Source organism: Nuphar pumila, chromosome 12, assembly GCF_984573655.1.
Source record: "Nuphar pumila chromosome 12, dmNupPumi1.hap1.1, whole genome shotgun sequence".
NCBI lineage: Eukaryota > Viridiplantae > Streptophyta > Magnoliopsida > Nymphaeales > Nymphaeaceae > Nuphar > Nuphar pumila.
In genome coordinates, this window is record NC_143260.1 from 48,819,371 (window position 1) to 48,833,496 (window position 14,126).

General features: G+C 38.1%; 1 protein-coding gene across 5 annotated transcripts in view; it reads right to left on the reverse strand.

The window, feature by feature from the left end:
• The window catches only part of LOC149820882 (uncharacterized), a 67,819-nt gene that overhangs the window by 17,665 nt on the left and 36,028 nt on the right, over positions 1 to 14,126 (reverse strand). For 4 of the 5 annotated variants that reach the window (XM_089983017.1, XM_089983018.1, XM_089983016.1 and 1 more), the window contains exon 5: positions 441 to 529. In XM_089983017.1, coding sequence (XP_089839143.1) covers positions 441 to 529 — 89 coding nt within the window. Of the gene's footprint in view, positions 1 to 248; positions 351 to 440; positions 530 to 14,126 lie in introns of those variants that run through there. The other variant, XM_089983019.1, reaches the window with a different exon arrangement.

Genomic DNA, 14,126 nt, shown 5'->3' on the forward strand with positions numbered 1-14,126 from the left:
ATAGTTATACCTTCCTTTGCTTGGACGGTTCCCATTCCATATATATATATATATATATATATATATATATTGGTTGTTCTCTATATACCCCCACTCGCACTTGGACCTTTGCATCATAGGTCCCAATATTTAGCTAATCCAAGAGATATACTCATTAGCATTTGATTTTCAAAAATGTGCATATTGAATATCTGGACGTATTTATAGGAGGTACAACAGATATTAAGGCAACATTGATCCAGTACCACTGCAACTACCCCATAACAAAGGATAATAGGATCTCAAAACTATCTGCCTTAGCTATAATAAAATGCAAGTTATTGCCAGTTCAAAGCTGATCTTAGTTTGACCTGCAAAATTGGACGATCTATAGGAACATAAACATCTTCCTTTACCACCAATATAAGGGAACTGTAAGACTAGTGAAAAAGGTGACTTACGGGTAGCAATATCATTAAAAACTTCATCTATTCCAGTCCCCAGTTTTGCTGATGTGATAAAATGATTAGCTCCAATTGATGATGTATAACTGCAACAAAGATGTTGACCAGAAGAAGATTCAATGATATCAGATCCATACAAGTTCCGAAAATATTCCAGACCATAAATTTTCATCAAAGCCACTAGTGTAGAATGAAGATATTCAGCATGGATCAGAAGAATTCAGTATTTTTCTTGACACAATAAATTGCAGAGAGGAGGGTATTGAAAGTACTGTTCACAGTGAACAAGTTTCAAATAGAAGTGAAGAAATGGCACATTTCATGGATGCTTCTGTATTGGCTTGTAATTTATATCACATAACTAAACATGTCTGCTCACTCAGGGGACATAGGTGATGTTCCAACACCTAGCTGAGTGAACATGGGTATTAGGCAAGTGTCTATGGAAGCAATAACAGGAAAGAATTTTCATATAAATTGTAAACAAAATAAAAATTCTAGTTTGGTATCTATTTACTCTTTACCTAAATTTGATTTGAATTTCAAAACCTAGCTCAATATTTTTAGCACAGGAAACTAACAGCTAATCTTTTTCTCCAACTCATTGTCAGAGTTATCAGTTTGACTCAAGCACTAGTTTTCCCATGCCTTTCACTATCAATTTGGTTCTGAAACTCATTTGCAGCAATCACCTTAAACACAATATTACAACCTTTCAAGAATCAAATGTTATTTTGTATTAATTTAGCAAGTTGAAAATCAGGTCCATATTTTGACCAAAACAAGAGTGTCTTGAATCAGTTGGATCCAAGCCTGGAAATTTTATCAGGTGCATACAGGTCACTGTAATGAGACACGTGGAAATACAATATTAACCCCACTAACGAAAAACAAGTAACAATAAAGAGTGGACAAGCACTAGTCCACCAAGGTACAATACAATATCCAGGTGAGAACAATCACCACAACACTAAAAGATCATACAAAAGCCACTAAGGGCAAACACAACACATAATATATATATATATATAGATAGATAGATAGATAGATATATTCACTAGAAAATGCTTAGAAAAGGATTGAAGAATACAAGAGGGAGAGTGCCTTTAAATAGGCAGTCAAGGACCCAAATGGGCCGCTGGACCAGTGACAACAGCTATAAATATAGCCGTTGGGGCCAGTCCAATGGATAGTTGGACTAGGGATGGCAGTGGACCGGGGCGGGGGACAGGGTTTCCACCCCCGCCCCGTTTCAAAATCTGAACCTTCATCCCCACCTCCATCCCCGCACGGGGATGGATTTCAACCTCCACCCCCGCCTCCATCCGACTTTCATGTCCTCCATCCCTGGTCCAAACGGGGGCGAGGCGGGGTGGGGCCCCGTTTCTCCTTAGTCTATAGTCATCCCTTAAAGGATTGAGGACGGGGCGGGGCGGGGAAAATCTTAAGTCCATCCCTGCCTCCATCCCCGCACAGGGATAGATTTTAACCTTCATCCCCGCCTCCATCCCCGTTTCATGCCCTTCATCCCCGGTCCAAACGGGGCGAAGCGGGGCGGAGCCCCGTTGTCCCCGGGTCCACTGCCATCCCTAAGTTGGACTGGCCCAACAGCTATAAAAAAAAATACTAAAAAGAAATAAATAAAAAACAATAAAAATATATTTTCTGAGTCTGCCCCTAGATGGTCAATACCTATATATATATATATATATATATATATATATATATATATATATATATATATATATATATATAATCAGTCATCACATAAGATTGAGTATTACCTTGGGCAGAAGGGTGTGATAGAAAGGAAGAGATGGAGGGAGACATTGCAGGATGCTCAAGCTGACAGGATTCTACAGCTGGGGGTACCTTGAACAACAAGAGAAGCATAACAAACTTTATCACTCTGATTCCTAACCCAGGCAACAGGATATGGCACGCATTGGACTGAGTCATGTCCTATCAATCTTCTTTGCCTTGGGGCCTTAAGGCCTCATTTTTTTCATGCCACTTGCATGGGAAAGTGCTGAGCTGGCAACCCTGATGTAATCATTTCCCACCATGAATGAAACAAGCATCAAATCATCATGGTGGGAAAGTTCCATGCTAGCACAAGTGGGCCCCAGTTTTTCCCACCAACAGGGGTCGAGTTCCAGGAGGCTTACGGTTCTCCGATAGTGCTCAAACAGCATCCTAGTAGTCCAGAGGTTTATCTTCTCAACAACGAACACCTTGGTGTAAGCTACTCCCCTAATTGCTTCACTCCTCGCCTACTAGCCAGTACGAGTTGAGTTGAGCAATAATATCTTGATAATGAAAGAGAGGATAAAAAGAAAGATTGATGCAAAGATGAAAGAAAGAATAGAAATAAGGAAACGTGACTGGTTTTAAAAGAGAAATAGATCTGAAAAACTTTATGAAGGAAAAGATTAGGACTAAAGAAAATAAGGATTTGGGAATAAAAGAAAGCTTAGGGTTAAGAAGAAATACAGTTAGGGTTTATGGGAAAGTGAAAGAGTGAGCAACCAACCAAGAAGAATGTATCAGCAGCCCTTTTCGATCTGACAGGGTCCTATCCTTGCCCCTACTCTAATACCATGATAAAAATCACCTTGGGGTCCATGCCCTGTTGCTCACATGATGAAAAGGAAGAAAAGCAAAGATAGATGGATGGAGTATAGGATCGTGCCTCTTCCTTAGGTCACCTCCTTCTTTATATTGTTGTGATCGTTTTTTACATTACAAAAGTACCCCTGTTAAGTAGAAAATAATACATCAAACCTCATATTACAAAGGTCAGAAATGCCCTTAATAAACAATACTATTTCTAAAAGATTTAGTGCTTGACAAGTTTTTCTTTTTCTCTTACTGAGTGATATGCACCACTCATAGCAACCAACCTTTGGCCTAAATCAGAGAAGGTGACAAAAAAACCTTGTTTAATAGTGTGCGAGATTACTACGGTATTCTCTCACCTCTTTGGAATGAGTTATTATTGCTTGAGCCTAAGTGGGAAGAACCCTCTATTGAAATGAGGCAAAAACAACTTGATAAAGAACATTTGTTTACTTTTCTTTTTGGGTTAAGATCCAAGTTTTAGCAAGTTAGGTCTAACATTTTGCATAAGACTAATGCCACTTCTCTTAATGATGCTCTTGGAGAGGTGTACCAAGCCGACACTCGACTTGGCATGTTTAAAGGAAGTGGGGAGGTTCTCGCCGACAACAATGTTAGAACATATAAACCTTTTCAATTTTGAAAAAATAACAATGGAGAAGGAGGAAGGAAAATCATTTGCCACTTTTGGCAAGAGTCGAGACACATCAAACCAAAGTGCCCTAAGCTCAAAAAGAAGGTGGCCACCATTGAAGAGACTCCTAAAAAAGAGTGAGGATGCTAGCATAAAAGGATAAGATCTTAAGGATTCTATTCATCATCTAACAGAAGCATCACAACTATTCCTTAAGACATCTTTTACCTTCGCTTCTACTTCTGGTGCCGCCGTATCTACCTCTTCCCCTCCAGGTACGCTCTCTTGGATTCTTGACTCTGGTGCATCATTTTACATGACTCCTTTAAAATTCTTTTTATCCGAATGCATAAAATTCATTTATAATTCTCGTGTTTCTACTGCCGATGAAACCAATTTAAAAATAAATTAGAACATTCACCAACACTTCAAAAGATTTTTAAAGTTAGAATTGTTCCAAAACTCAATCTAAACTTGTTTTTAGTTTTGCAAATCTCGGATTATGGGTATGAGGTTTTCTTCTCATCAAAAAAATGTTGGATGAAAGATCATCAGTCAGGGAAATTGATTGGAGAAAGGCATAGGAGGGGGAATCTCTACTACATTGGATTTTCTTCATTTACTTAAAGATTTCTTTTGTAATTTTGTTAAGGAAAAAGATATATCTTTATGGCATCCAAGATTAGGCCATCAAAATGTATCTAAATTGTATCTTTTTCCTTTTTTGAAAGACTCTTGTATGAAAGATTTGATATGTAATGATTGTAGTCTTGAAAAAATAAAGAAAATTCATTTTGGCTCTAGAACTTTTGTTTCTACCAAACCTTTTAAACTTGTACATTCAAATGTATGGGGATCGGCTCCAGTCATGTCAAAGAAAGGACTCACTTATTATGTTGTATTCATTAATGATTATACAAGGTATACTTGGATCAATTTCCTTAGGCAATAATCTAATGTTTTTTATGTTTCAAAGAATTTCACAAGATTGTGTAAAACTAATTTTAAACCAATATTGTCATTTTTCGATCGGATTCTGAGGGTGAATATTTGTCTAATGATTTGAAAAATTATTTAAAAGAAAACGGGGTTTCATATCAAAGATTTTGTCCAAATACTCCTCAACAAAATGGATTAGCTGAGAGAAAATACAGTCATAACATTGAAACTACGAGAACTTAAATTATTTCAAAAAAAAATCCAAAAGTATTTTGGGTTGAAGAAGCCTTAACTGTGGTGTATCTTATAAATCGGATGCCCTCATCCTCTCTTCAAAACATGTCTCCAATAGAAAAACTTTATCAAACCTCTCATGATTTGAGTAGATTAATAGTTTTTTTATGCAAATGTTTTATACTTATTGAAAAAAGAGATAAAGTATCCGCCAAAGCTTTTGAATGTGTTTCTTGGTTATGCCAATAACCAAAAAGGTTATCGATGCTATGATATAAAAAATGACAAATTATATATTTCAAAAAATATATTTTTTATCGAAAATAAAATTGGTTTTGATTTTGATAAGTCTAAGGATGATCTTGAGTATTTCTTTTTATTTGACTTATTGCCTAAAAAGGCTTCCAATGAAATTATACATGTTGATAATGTAGAATGAGATGGGGGTGTACAACCACCTGTGAGTGTAGAGAGAGAGAAAGAGAGAGAGACGATTGCACAATAGAACTCGTTAATCAAGATTAGGGCTTCTCTCTATATTAAATAGAGAGAGGCAAAATAGAAAAATTACATCTAAGTCCTTATGAAAATAATATTTCAGAAAACCTCTAATATAGGAGAACTTAACCTAAAAACCACCTATTCTCAACACTCCCCCTCAAGCTGGAGCATAGATATCTATCATGCTCAGCTTGTCACAACATCTGGAGAAATTTGGCCTAGCAAGAGGCTTTGTAAACATATTTGCAACTTGGTCTTCAGACTTTAGGTATTTTGTAGTGATATGACCAGCTTGAATCATATCTCTTACATAGTGGCAATCAACCTCAATGTGCTTTGTTCTCTCATGAAAGACAGGATTGTTTGCTATATATGTTGCTGCTTTGTTATCGCACATCATGGTTATTGGAAAGGAAACCTTCACCTGGAGATCATTAAGAACAGTGCGAACCCATATCAATTCAGCAGTTGTTTGGGCCATAGCCCGATATTCTGATTCTGCACTCGACCTGGAAACCACATTTTGTTTCTTACTTCTCCATGAAATCAAGTTGTCTCCCAAAAACACACAGAATCCTGTGGTAGACTTTCTATCTACTACAGATCCAGCATAGTCAGCATTAGAATAGGCTACTATCTCCAGAGTTCCACCTTTCCTGAACAGTAACCCCTTTCCAGGAGAGGATTTTAGATATCTGAGAATCATTATGGCTGCATTCTAGTGTACCTCAGTTGGTTTGTCCATGAACTGGCTAACTTTGCTTACTGCTAAAGCAATATCTGGTCTGGTAACAGTTACATATAATAACTTCCCTACTAGGGAGCGATAGCTTTTGCTATCAACAGGTTTTGACCCTTCTTCAAACAACTGAACTTTATGGTCCATGGGAATATTTGTTGGTTTAGCTCCCAACATGCCTGTTTCCTTTAATAAGTCAAGAACATACTTCCGTTGAGACAAAACCATCCTTTCACGGCTTCTAGCAACTTCTATACCCAGAAAATACCTGAGTGAACCAAGGTCTTTTGTAACAAAGTGTTTTTGAAGATGAGCCTTTGTGGTTTCAATAGCTTTCACATCATCTCCTGTAAGAATGATGTCATCCACATATACCACCATAACAACTATGCCAGAGCTAGTTTTCTTTATAAAAAGTGTATGATCTGCTGTCGATCTATTAAAGCCAAAGCTTGACATCACTTCAAACAACTTTTGAAACCATGCACGAGGACTTTGTTTCAAGCCATAAATCGCCTTTCTCAATCTGCACACCTTCTGACACTCCCCCTCAACCTCAAAACCTGGAGGTTGTTGCATGTAAACGGTCTCAGATAGATCCCCATAAAGAAATGCATTTTTCACATCTAATTGACACAAGCTCCAACCATGCTGAACAGCTACTGAGAGAACAAGACGGATGGTACCCATCCGTGCCACAGGAGAAAAAGTTTCAAAGAAGTCAATTCCATATGTCTGAGTATACCCTTTCGCGACTAATCTGGCCTTGTACCTGTCAATAGAACCATCAGATTTGTACTTTATTGTATATACCCATTTACATCCAACAATGTCAGCATCTGCTGGGGAATCAACTAGATCCCAGGTATGCTGAGAGACCAAAGCTGTCATTTCTTCTTGCATAGCCAGCTTCCAGCGATTATCAAGTGCTGCCTGGTGATAGTTCAGAGGAATGGTTTCAGCAGACAAGGCTGAAATAAACGACTTCATTTGATGTCCAATTCTGGCATGGGAGACATAATGAGATATGGGATATAAGGTGCATTGTCTTGTCCCCTTTCGTAGAGCAATAGGCCTGCTATCATCATCCTGAAGATCACTATTGTCAGTAGAACTTACCTCAGAAGAAGAAGAAGATGAAGGCTCTTGCGGAAGTGGAGCTCTATACACATATACCAATGGAGGATTATTAAATCTGGAAGAGGATAAAGTTTGGTTCGGTCAGGAGGGCACAAATTCCAAAGGAAAAGGAGGGATAGGTAATGGAAAAGATTCAGCTGGATCAACCTGCAGCGGGGAACCGGAACTAGAGTAATATGGAGAGGATTCCAAGAAAGATACATCTGCACTGACATACTCTCGGCGAGAAATAGGATCATAACATCGATAGCCCTTTTGATTTTTTGGATAACCGATAAATATGTATTTTGAAGCTTGAGCGGCTAATTTATCACGGTCAGGGCCAAGTTTGTGTACAAAACAAACACATCCAAATATTTTTGGTGAGAAAGAAAAAAGTGGGGCATCAGGTTTTAGGATATATGTAATGGAATTTGATCACCCACAGAAGACGAAGGCATGCGGTTGATCAGATAGCAAGCAGTGGTAATCGCATCACCCCAGTATAAGGCAGGAACATTTGATTGAATCATAATGGTCCTGGCAACATCAAGGAGGTGCCGATGTTTTCGCTCAGCCACCCCATTTTGTTGAGATGAATAGGCACAGGAAGTTTGGGGTTGGATGCCATGATCTTGGTAAAATTGTAACAGACCTTTTGATTTAAACTCGAGAGCATTATCAGTGCGAACAATCTTGACAATAGATTCAAACTGAGTTTTTATTTCAAGAATTAGGGATTTGATAAGACTTGGAACTTCAGATCGTTCTTTTATTAAAAATACCCATGATAACTTAGAGAAATCATCAACAATAACAAGATAATAACGACACTGAGTCCTAGTAGGAATCTTACTAGGACCCCATACATCTGCATGAAGAAGTTCAAAAACTCTATTACTAGACTGACTCTGACTCGAAGGGAACGAGCTTCGATGATGCTTGCCCAACTGACATGCTTCACACTGAAATGATGTGGTGGAAGGAATCTGAGGAAAGACCGACCGAAGCTTTGACAATGAAAGATGACCAAGACGACGATGCCACTGAATAGGACTGAATGAATGTTCCACTGCAGCATGAACAGAACCCATTGGATGATGTAGGTAGTAAAGTCCATTTTCTTCATAGCCTCCACCAATCTTCTTCCCCGTCAGCAAATCCTGAAAATGACAACCCATTGGATCAAATATTACTCTACAGTTTTGTTCTTTTATAAGGCAACTAACAGAAAGTAAACTTTGAGGAAAGTTTGGAGCATGAAGAGCATTTTTCAACTGTAATGAGGAGGATATAGAAATATTTCCCTGACCAACAACCGGGGAGGAGCTCCCATCGGCTAATGAGACTCCAAGTTGAGCCTTAATGACCTTTAGATCTGAAAAAACACGTGAATTTCCACACAAATGCCTGGATGCACCAGAGTCAATAACCCACTTACTATCATTTGGACGGAGATGATTTCCGGTTGAATAGGCAACCCCAGCTATAGGAGTGGGGGAACTCAAAGGTCGAAGAGCAATCAACTCATCATATTCCGCACGACTAAGGGTGATACTACTTTCATTTGAAGTGATATTCTATTGTGCATTTGTTGCCTCAATAGTAGTAACATTTGCTTTAGGGGTATATGACTTTGATGAAGAAGAGATTGGCCGACCATGCTTATCCCAGCAACGATCTTCTAAATGTCCAGATTTTCCACAGAATGTACATTGAAGCTTTCCTCTGCCTCCTATACCACGTCCACGTCCTCGTCCTCTGATATTCTGAATATTTCCACGCCCATAACTAGATGGGACAACAAGAGCAGATGACTGAGTCACAGGCTGAGATTGTGGCAGAGAGATCGCAAGTCTACTCAGACGATTGTAAGCATCAGCAAGAGTGGGAACATCTGAACCAGTCAACATTTGAACTTTTGCAACAGAGAAATCTGAAGAAAGACCTGTAAGAAAACGAGCAACCATGGTTTGTTCTTGATGATCCTTTTGCTTCGAGCAACAAAGAGGCCTGTGAGCATTAAGTCTTTCAAACGCAGCTTTGACAGAGGCATAGTACTGGGCCAAGGCCTGATCTCCCTGTTGCAAGTTATATATTTCCTGTTCAACTTGCAGGATACGACTCACATTCGTTTCTTGTGAGTATGTATCACAAAGATTGTCCCACATTAGTTTGGTTGTATTATAGTAGATCAATCCATCGGCAATATGGGGTTCGACACTATTCATGATCCATGACATAACTATGTCATTATCTTCATCCCAAGTGACATATTTTCCCAATTTCTCAGTGGGTTCGCCTTCCAACAAAATATGTTTTCGACGATGTCCAGATACCGACATCATAAAAGTTCTGGACCACCTGGCATAGTTGGTTTCATTCAACCTTACGGAAGAGCCATATGAGAAGGGGTTGGCAAAAGCCTTATACTCCCCAATATGTTCCAGTTTGGAATCACATTTCGAAGTTTCAGCCATACTGAAAAAAAAACAGAATACCTCACTTGAAAAGCAAGTGTTCAAGAGGAATTTTTTTCAACTCAGCAGGAAACCACACCTGCTGTTTCCACAGCAAACAGCAGCCCACACACGAAATAAAATTCAGCCCAGCAGGAAATCACACCTGCTATTTTCCACGACACAGTAACTTAAGCTACCATGTTTCCTTAAAAAAAAACTCGACACAACAGCCACATTCTGAAATAAACCAACCCACTAAAACAACTAAATTTCAGTTGTTGTTGATACCACAGAAATCACGAACATTGATGGCCCAAACACATCACGATAAATGATAGACTGCAGTTGCAAACCAAAGTATTCACTACACTTGTTGCTCTCCAACATATAAGGCACGACATCCAGTAAGTATCACAAGTAATCAGCACAGAAAAGAAAGTTGCATTCACGGCAGAATTCTGATAACACGCAATCAGCATAGGCGAGAACTCAGCAATCACGGCAACACAGAAAAAAATTTTTGTTACTCCCAACCATCAGTAATACCCCTCGACAACTCACAAACAAAAAAAAAATAATCACGTCAAAGTAGAAACAAGTCTCGGCAACACTAGGTCGCAGTAGATCTTCTCCTTAGATCTGACGACAGATCTGGGTAACATCCCAGATCTGTGATCAGATCTTCCCCAGTCAACCACCACCGAACCTGATTTTAAGAAGCTGTAGGGTTGTTGCTCCTCGTTGATGAAAATCAGTCCCTGTTGATGAAAATCACGCTCCCACGATCGAGGGCTCTAATACCATGTAGAATGAGATGGGGGTGTACAACCACCTGTGAGTGTAGAGAGAGAGAGAGAGAGAAAGAGAGAGAGACGGCTGCACAATAGAACTCGTTAATCAAGATTAGGGCTTCTCTCTATATTAAATAGAGAGAGGCAAAACAGAAAAATTACATCTAAGTCCTTATGAAAATAATATTTCAGAAAACCTCTAATATAGGAGAACTTAACATAAAAACCACCTATTCTCAACAGATAATAATCTTGATGATATGCATTTTGATGACTGATGTTTCCATGGAGGATACCCAGAATCATGATATTCAAATTTATTCTACAAGAATTGTTGAAAGCCCTCCATGTGCACTTGATAGATATACAAAAAATCAAAATCTAGGTGAATCTAGTGTTAGAAAATCTAGTAGAACCTCTAGACTTCCTTAAAGTCATATGTCCTATGAAACTTTTTCTCCTAAATATAGAGTTTGCCTTATGTTTGTCCATTCTTTTAATGAACTTACAACCTACAATGAAGTGAATGGATCGATGTCATGAATCTTGAATTAGGAGCCCTCGAGAAAGCCACGACTTGAAAAAAACAATTGTTACCCTTGGGAAAAAAGATTATAGGTTGTAGGTAGGTTTATAAAGTCAAAACAAAAGGAGATGGATCTTTAGAAAGATATAAGGCAAGATTAATGGCTAAAGGATACTCTCAGGAGTATGAGATAGATTATGAGGGGACCTTTGCTCCTGTAGCTTGTATGACTAGTGTTAGAACCCTCATTGTCTTAGCATCCATTAAAAGGTGACATATCTATCAACTTGATGTCAAAAATGTATTTTTGAATGGTGACCTAAATAAGGAATGTACATAGATCCACCTCCCGGTCTTGAGGAGAGGAAAAGTTTTTCGATTAAGAAAAACTTTATATGGGCTTAAGCAAGCCCCCAAGGCTTGGTATGATAGGTTTAGCAAAGTTATGTTATACTTGAGTTACAAATCTTGTTATACTGACACTACTCTTTTTGTCAAAATACATATACTGACATTGTTGTTGTTCTATTATATGTTAATGATATGATCATTACAGAGAGTGAACAAAAGGGACTTTATGAAATTAAAAATGTTCTTAAAAGTCATTTTGATATGTCTTACCTTAGTTTTCTAAGATATTTTCTAGGTATTGAAGTGGTTTATTCACCTAGAGGATATATCCTATCTTAAATGAAATTGGTTACAAATATTGTTGCTAAATTTGAAATTTTTTATGATGAGAAGGCTGGTACACCAGAAGTTATTAATGCAAAAAGTAAAATTAGAGGATGGAACCCCTCTTGAAGATCCAACTCCATACTGGCAACCGATTGGATCCTTGACCTACTTATCTATCACAAGACAAGACATTGCTCATGAAGTACACTCAACTAGTCTATTTCAGCATCCACCATCTACAATGCATATGAGTGTTGTTTTGCAAATTGTCAGATATATCAAGAATTCTATAACCAAAAGGCTATTTTTATCCTCTTCTTTTTTAAATTTAATTGCCTATACTGGTGTAGATCAGAGAGGTAACCTTAATGATACGGTCTCAACTACTGGTTTGTGTGTGTTTCTACGGAACTGGTTAAGGAGACTTCTCATGTAAGATCTCGTATTTTGGTACTTAGACATTTCTTGAGATTTTCGAAAATTTGCCTAAGTCTGGGAGAAAAATCGTTTGAGACTCGATTTTTAGACCGATGCCTTTGATTCCAGGTTTGACCCAGGTCTCATCGACAAGACCGAGGCGAACCAATCAAAACGTAGTAGAGAGTTTTATTTTCGACCTTTAAATTCAAGCGAAATTCGAGATAATTTTGGACAAAAATCAAAATTTTATATGCGTGTTATATACCGTTGGATGCGACTCGAAATTATGAGTGCAACGGTACAATATTTTCCTCGATTCGGACTATGGTTGGCCCGAAAATTGCATTTTTCTGAAAAAAGAGCAGTTTGTCGAAACAGATCCGGGATTGGATCAGACTAGATCCAAGGCCTAGGATCCGAATTTCTATGGGTTTGGATTCTATTTAGGTCCTACTTAAATCTGGACTTGATTCAGGTCTTGATCCATTTTCGTTTTGGGTATGGGTTTGGATCTTGGATCCGGATCCAAATCCAAGCCCAATAATTTTTCCAACTTTAAATTCGTCTAAAACCTTTAAATTGAGGTTTATTTATGTTAAAAAGACTCCCCTATTAATTTGGTAATTTTTGAAAATTTTCAGAAATTTATTTGTAATTTAATATTAAATAAATAAATAAATAATTAATTATTTTAATTCAATTCCGAAATTCTATTTTTGATAGTTGATTAGGACCCTTTATAGATCCATGTCTTGTCTTAGTGGTTTTAAGAAAGACTTCTAAAAACATAAAACTTTGAAAAGTCAAATGTGAAGAGTTTTAAAATTTTTGGAAAACTCTTATAAAAGAGTTCTATTTTTTTTAAAAGTTCTCTCTCTCCAGCCCTTCTAGATGGGCTGGAGAAGGGAGGGGCGAACTCCCCTATAGGGGCCTATAAAAAGATCTCAAAAAGAGAGAGAAAAGAGAAAGAGAAGGAAAAAAAGAAGGGGGAGAGAGAAGGTGAGGAAAAGAAAGGTAAAATGGAGAAGAAGAGGAAGGGGAAGCCATTGATTTTTCAGCTCCAAGCCCTTTTTCACCCTCATTTTCATAACTTGATTCAAGGTACGGGTTTCTCTCTTGCTTCGGATGAGAAAGAGAACATGGATTTGATTTCCATGTAGTGTTTTTTTTTTTTTAAATCCATGGGAAAAGGGTAAATCTAGTTATTTACCCTAAAATACATGGATGGGGTTTTGTAAGGCTTGTGTTCATGGTGGTATTTTCGATTTTATGTACCTAGCAACAAAAAAAAATTCTATGTATGTCATTTTTACTCCAAAACAGAATTTTATTACATAGAAAATATGGTTTATTATGTGTTTGTTCTTGACCGTTTTGGTTTTCAGAAATATCCTGTTGAAGGACACTTGAATGATGTTGTTTTGTTAGTGTAAGCATGAATCATGGATGAAACTTTGATTATGCTTGTGTTCTTGTTCTGAGCATATGAGTAATACTCATACAGGAAGCATACCCATCTAGGCAAAAACCAAAACTGTAGGTTCATGCATGCTGAATATGCATATTATGTGAGGTTGCAGCGTGTTTCAAATTCCAGTATTTCGAATATGTTCATAAACATGTGATGGCCTGCTGTTAACAGGCCCCAACTCTTCTTTTGTGCTACACGGCCCAGCCGAGTGGGGTCGGCTGGCCTGACAGGCCGAGTCTGGGTATGTTAACAGGCCCCAACTCTTCTTTTGTGCTACACGGCCCAGCCGAGTGGGGTCGGCTGGCCTGACAGGCCATGTCTGGGTATGTTTGAGCCTAGCCGACTGGGTCGGCTGGGCATGTGTTACAAAGAAAAAAAAATTAACACTGCCAATGTGAATTATTCAAGAGATATCTACATCTGATAGGATCCCTATGGCTTTGTTGTGTTCATCGTTCCAAGATTGTTATGGTGTGTATCAATGATAACCCGCAGGTCAATACCAAAATTTTTCTAGTATGTCAAACTTTGGGTTGAAACATGGTTGTCA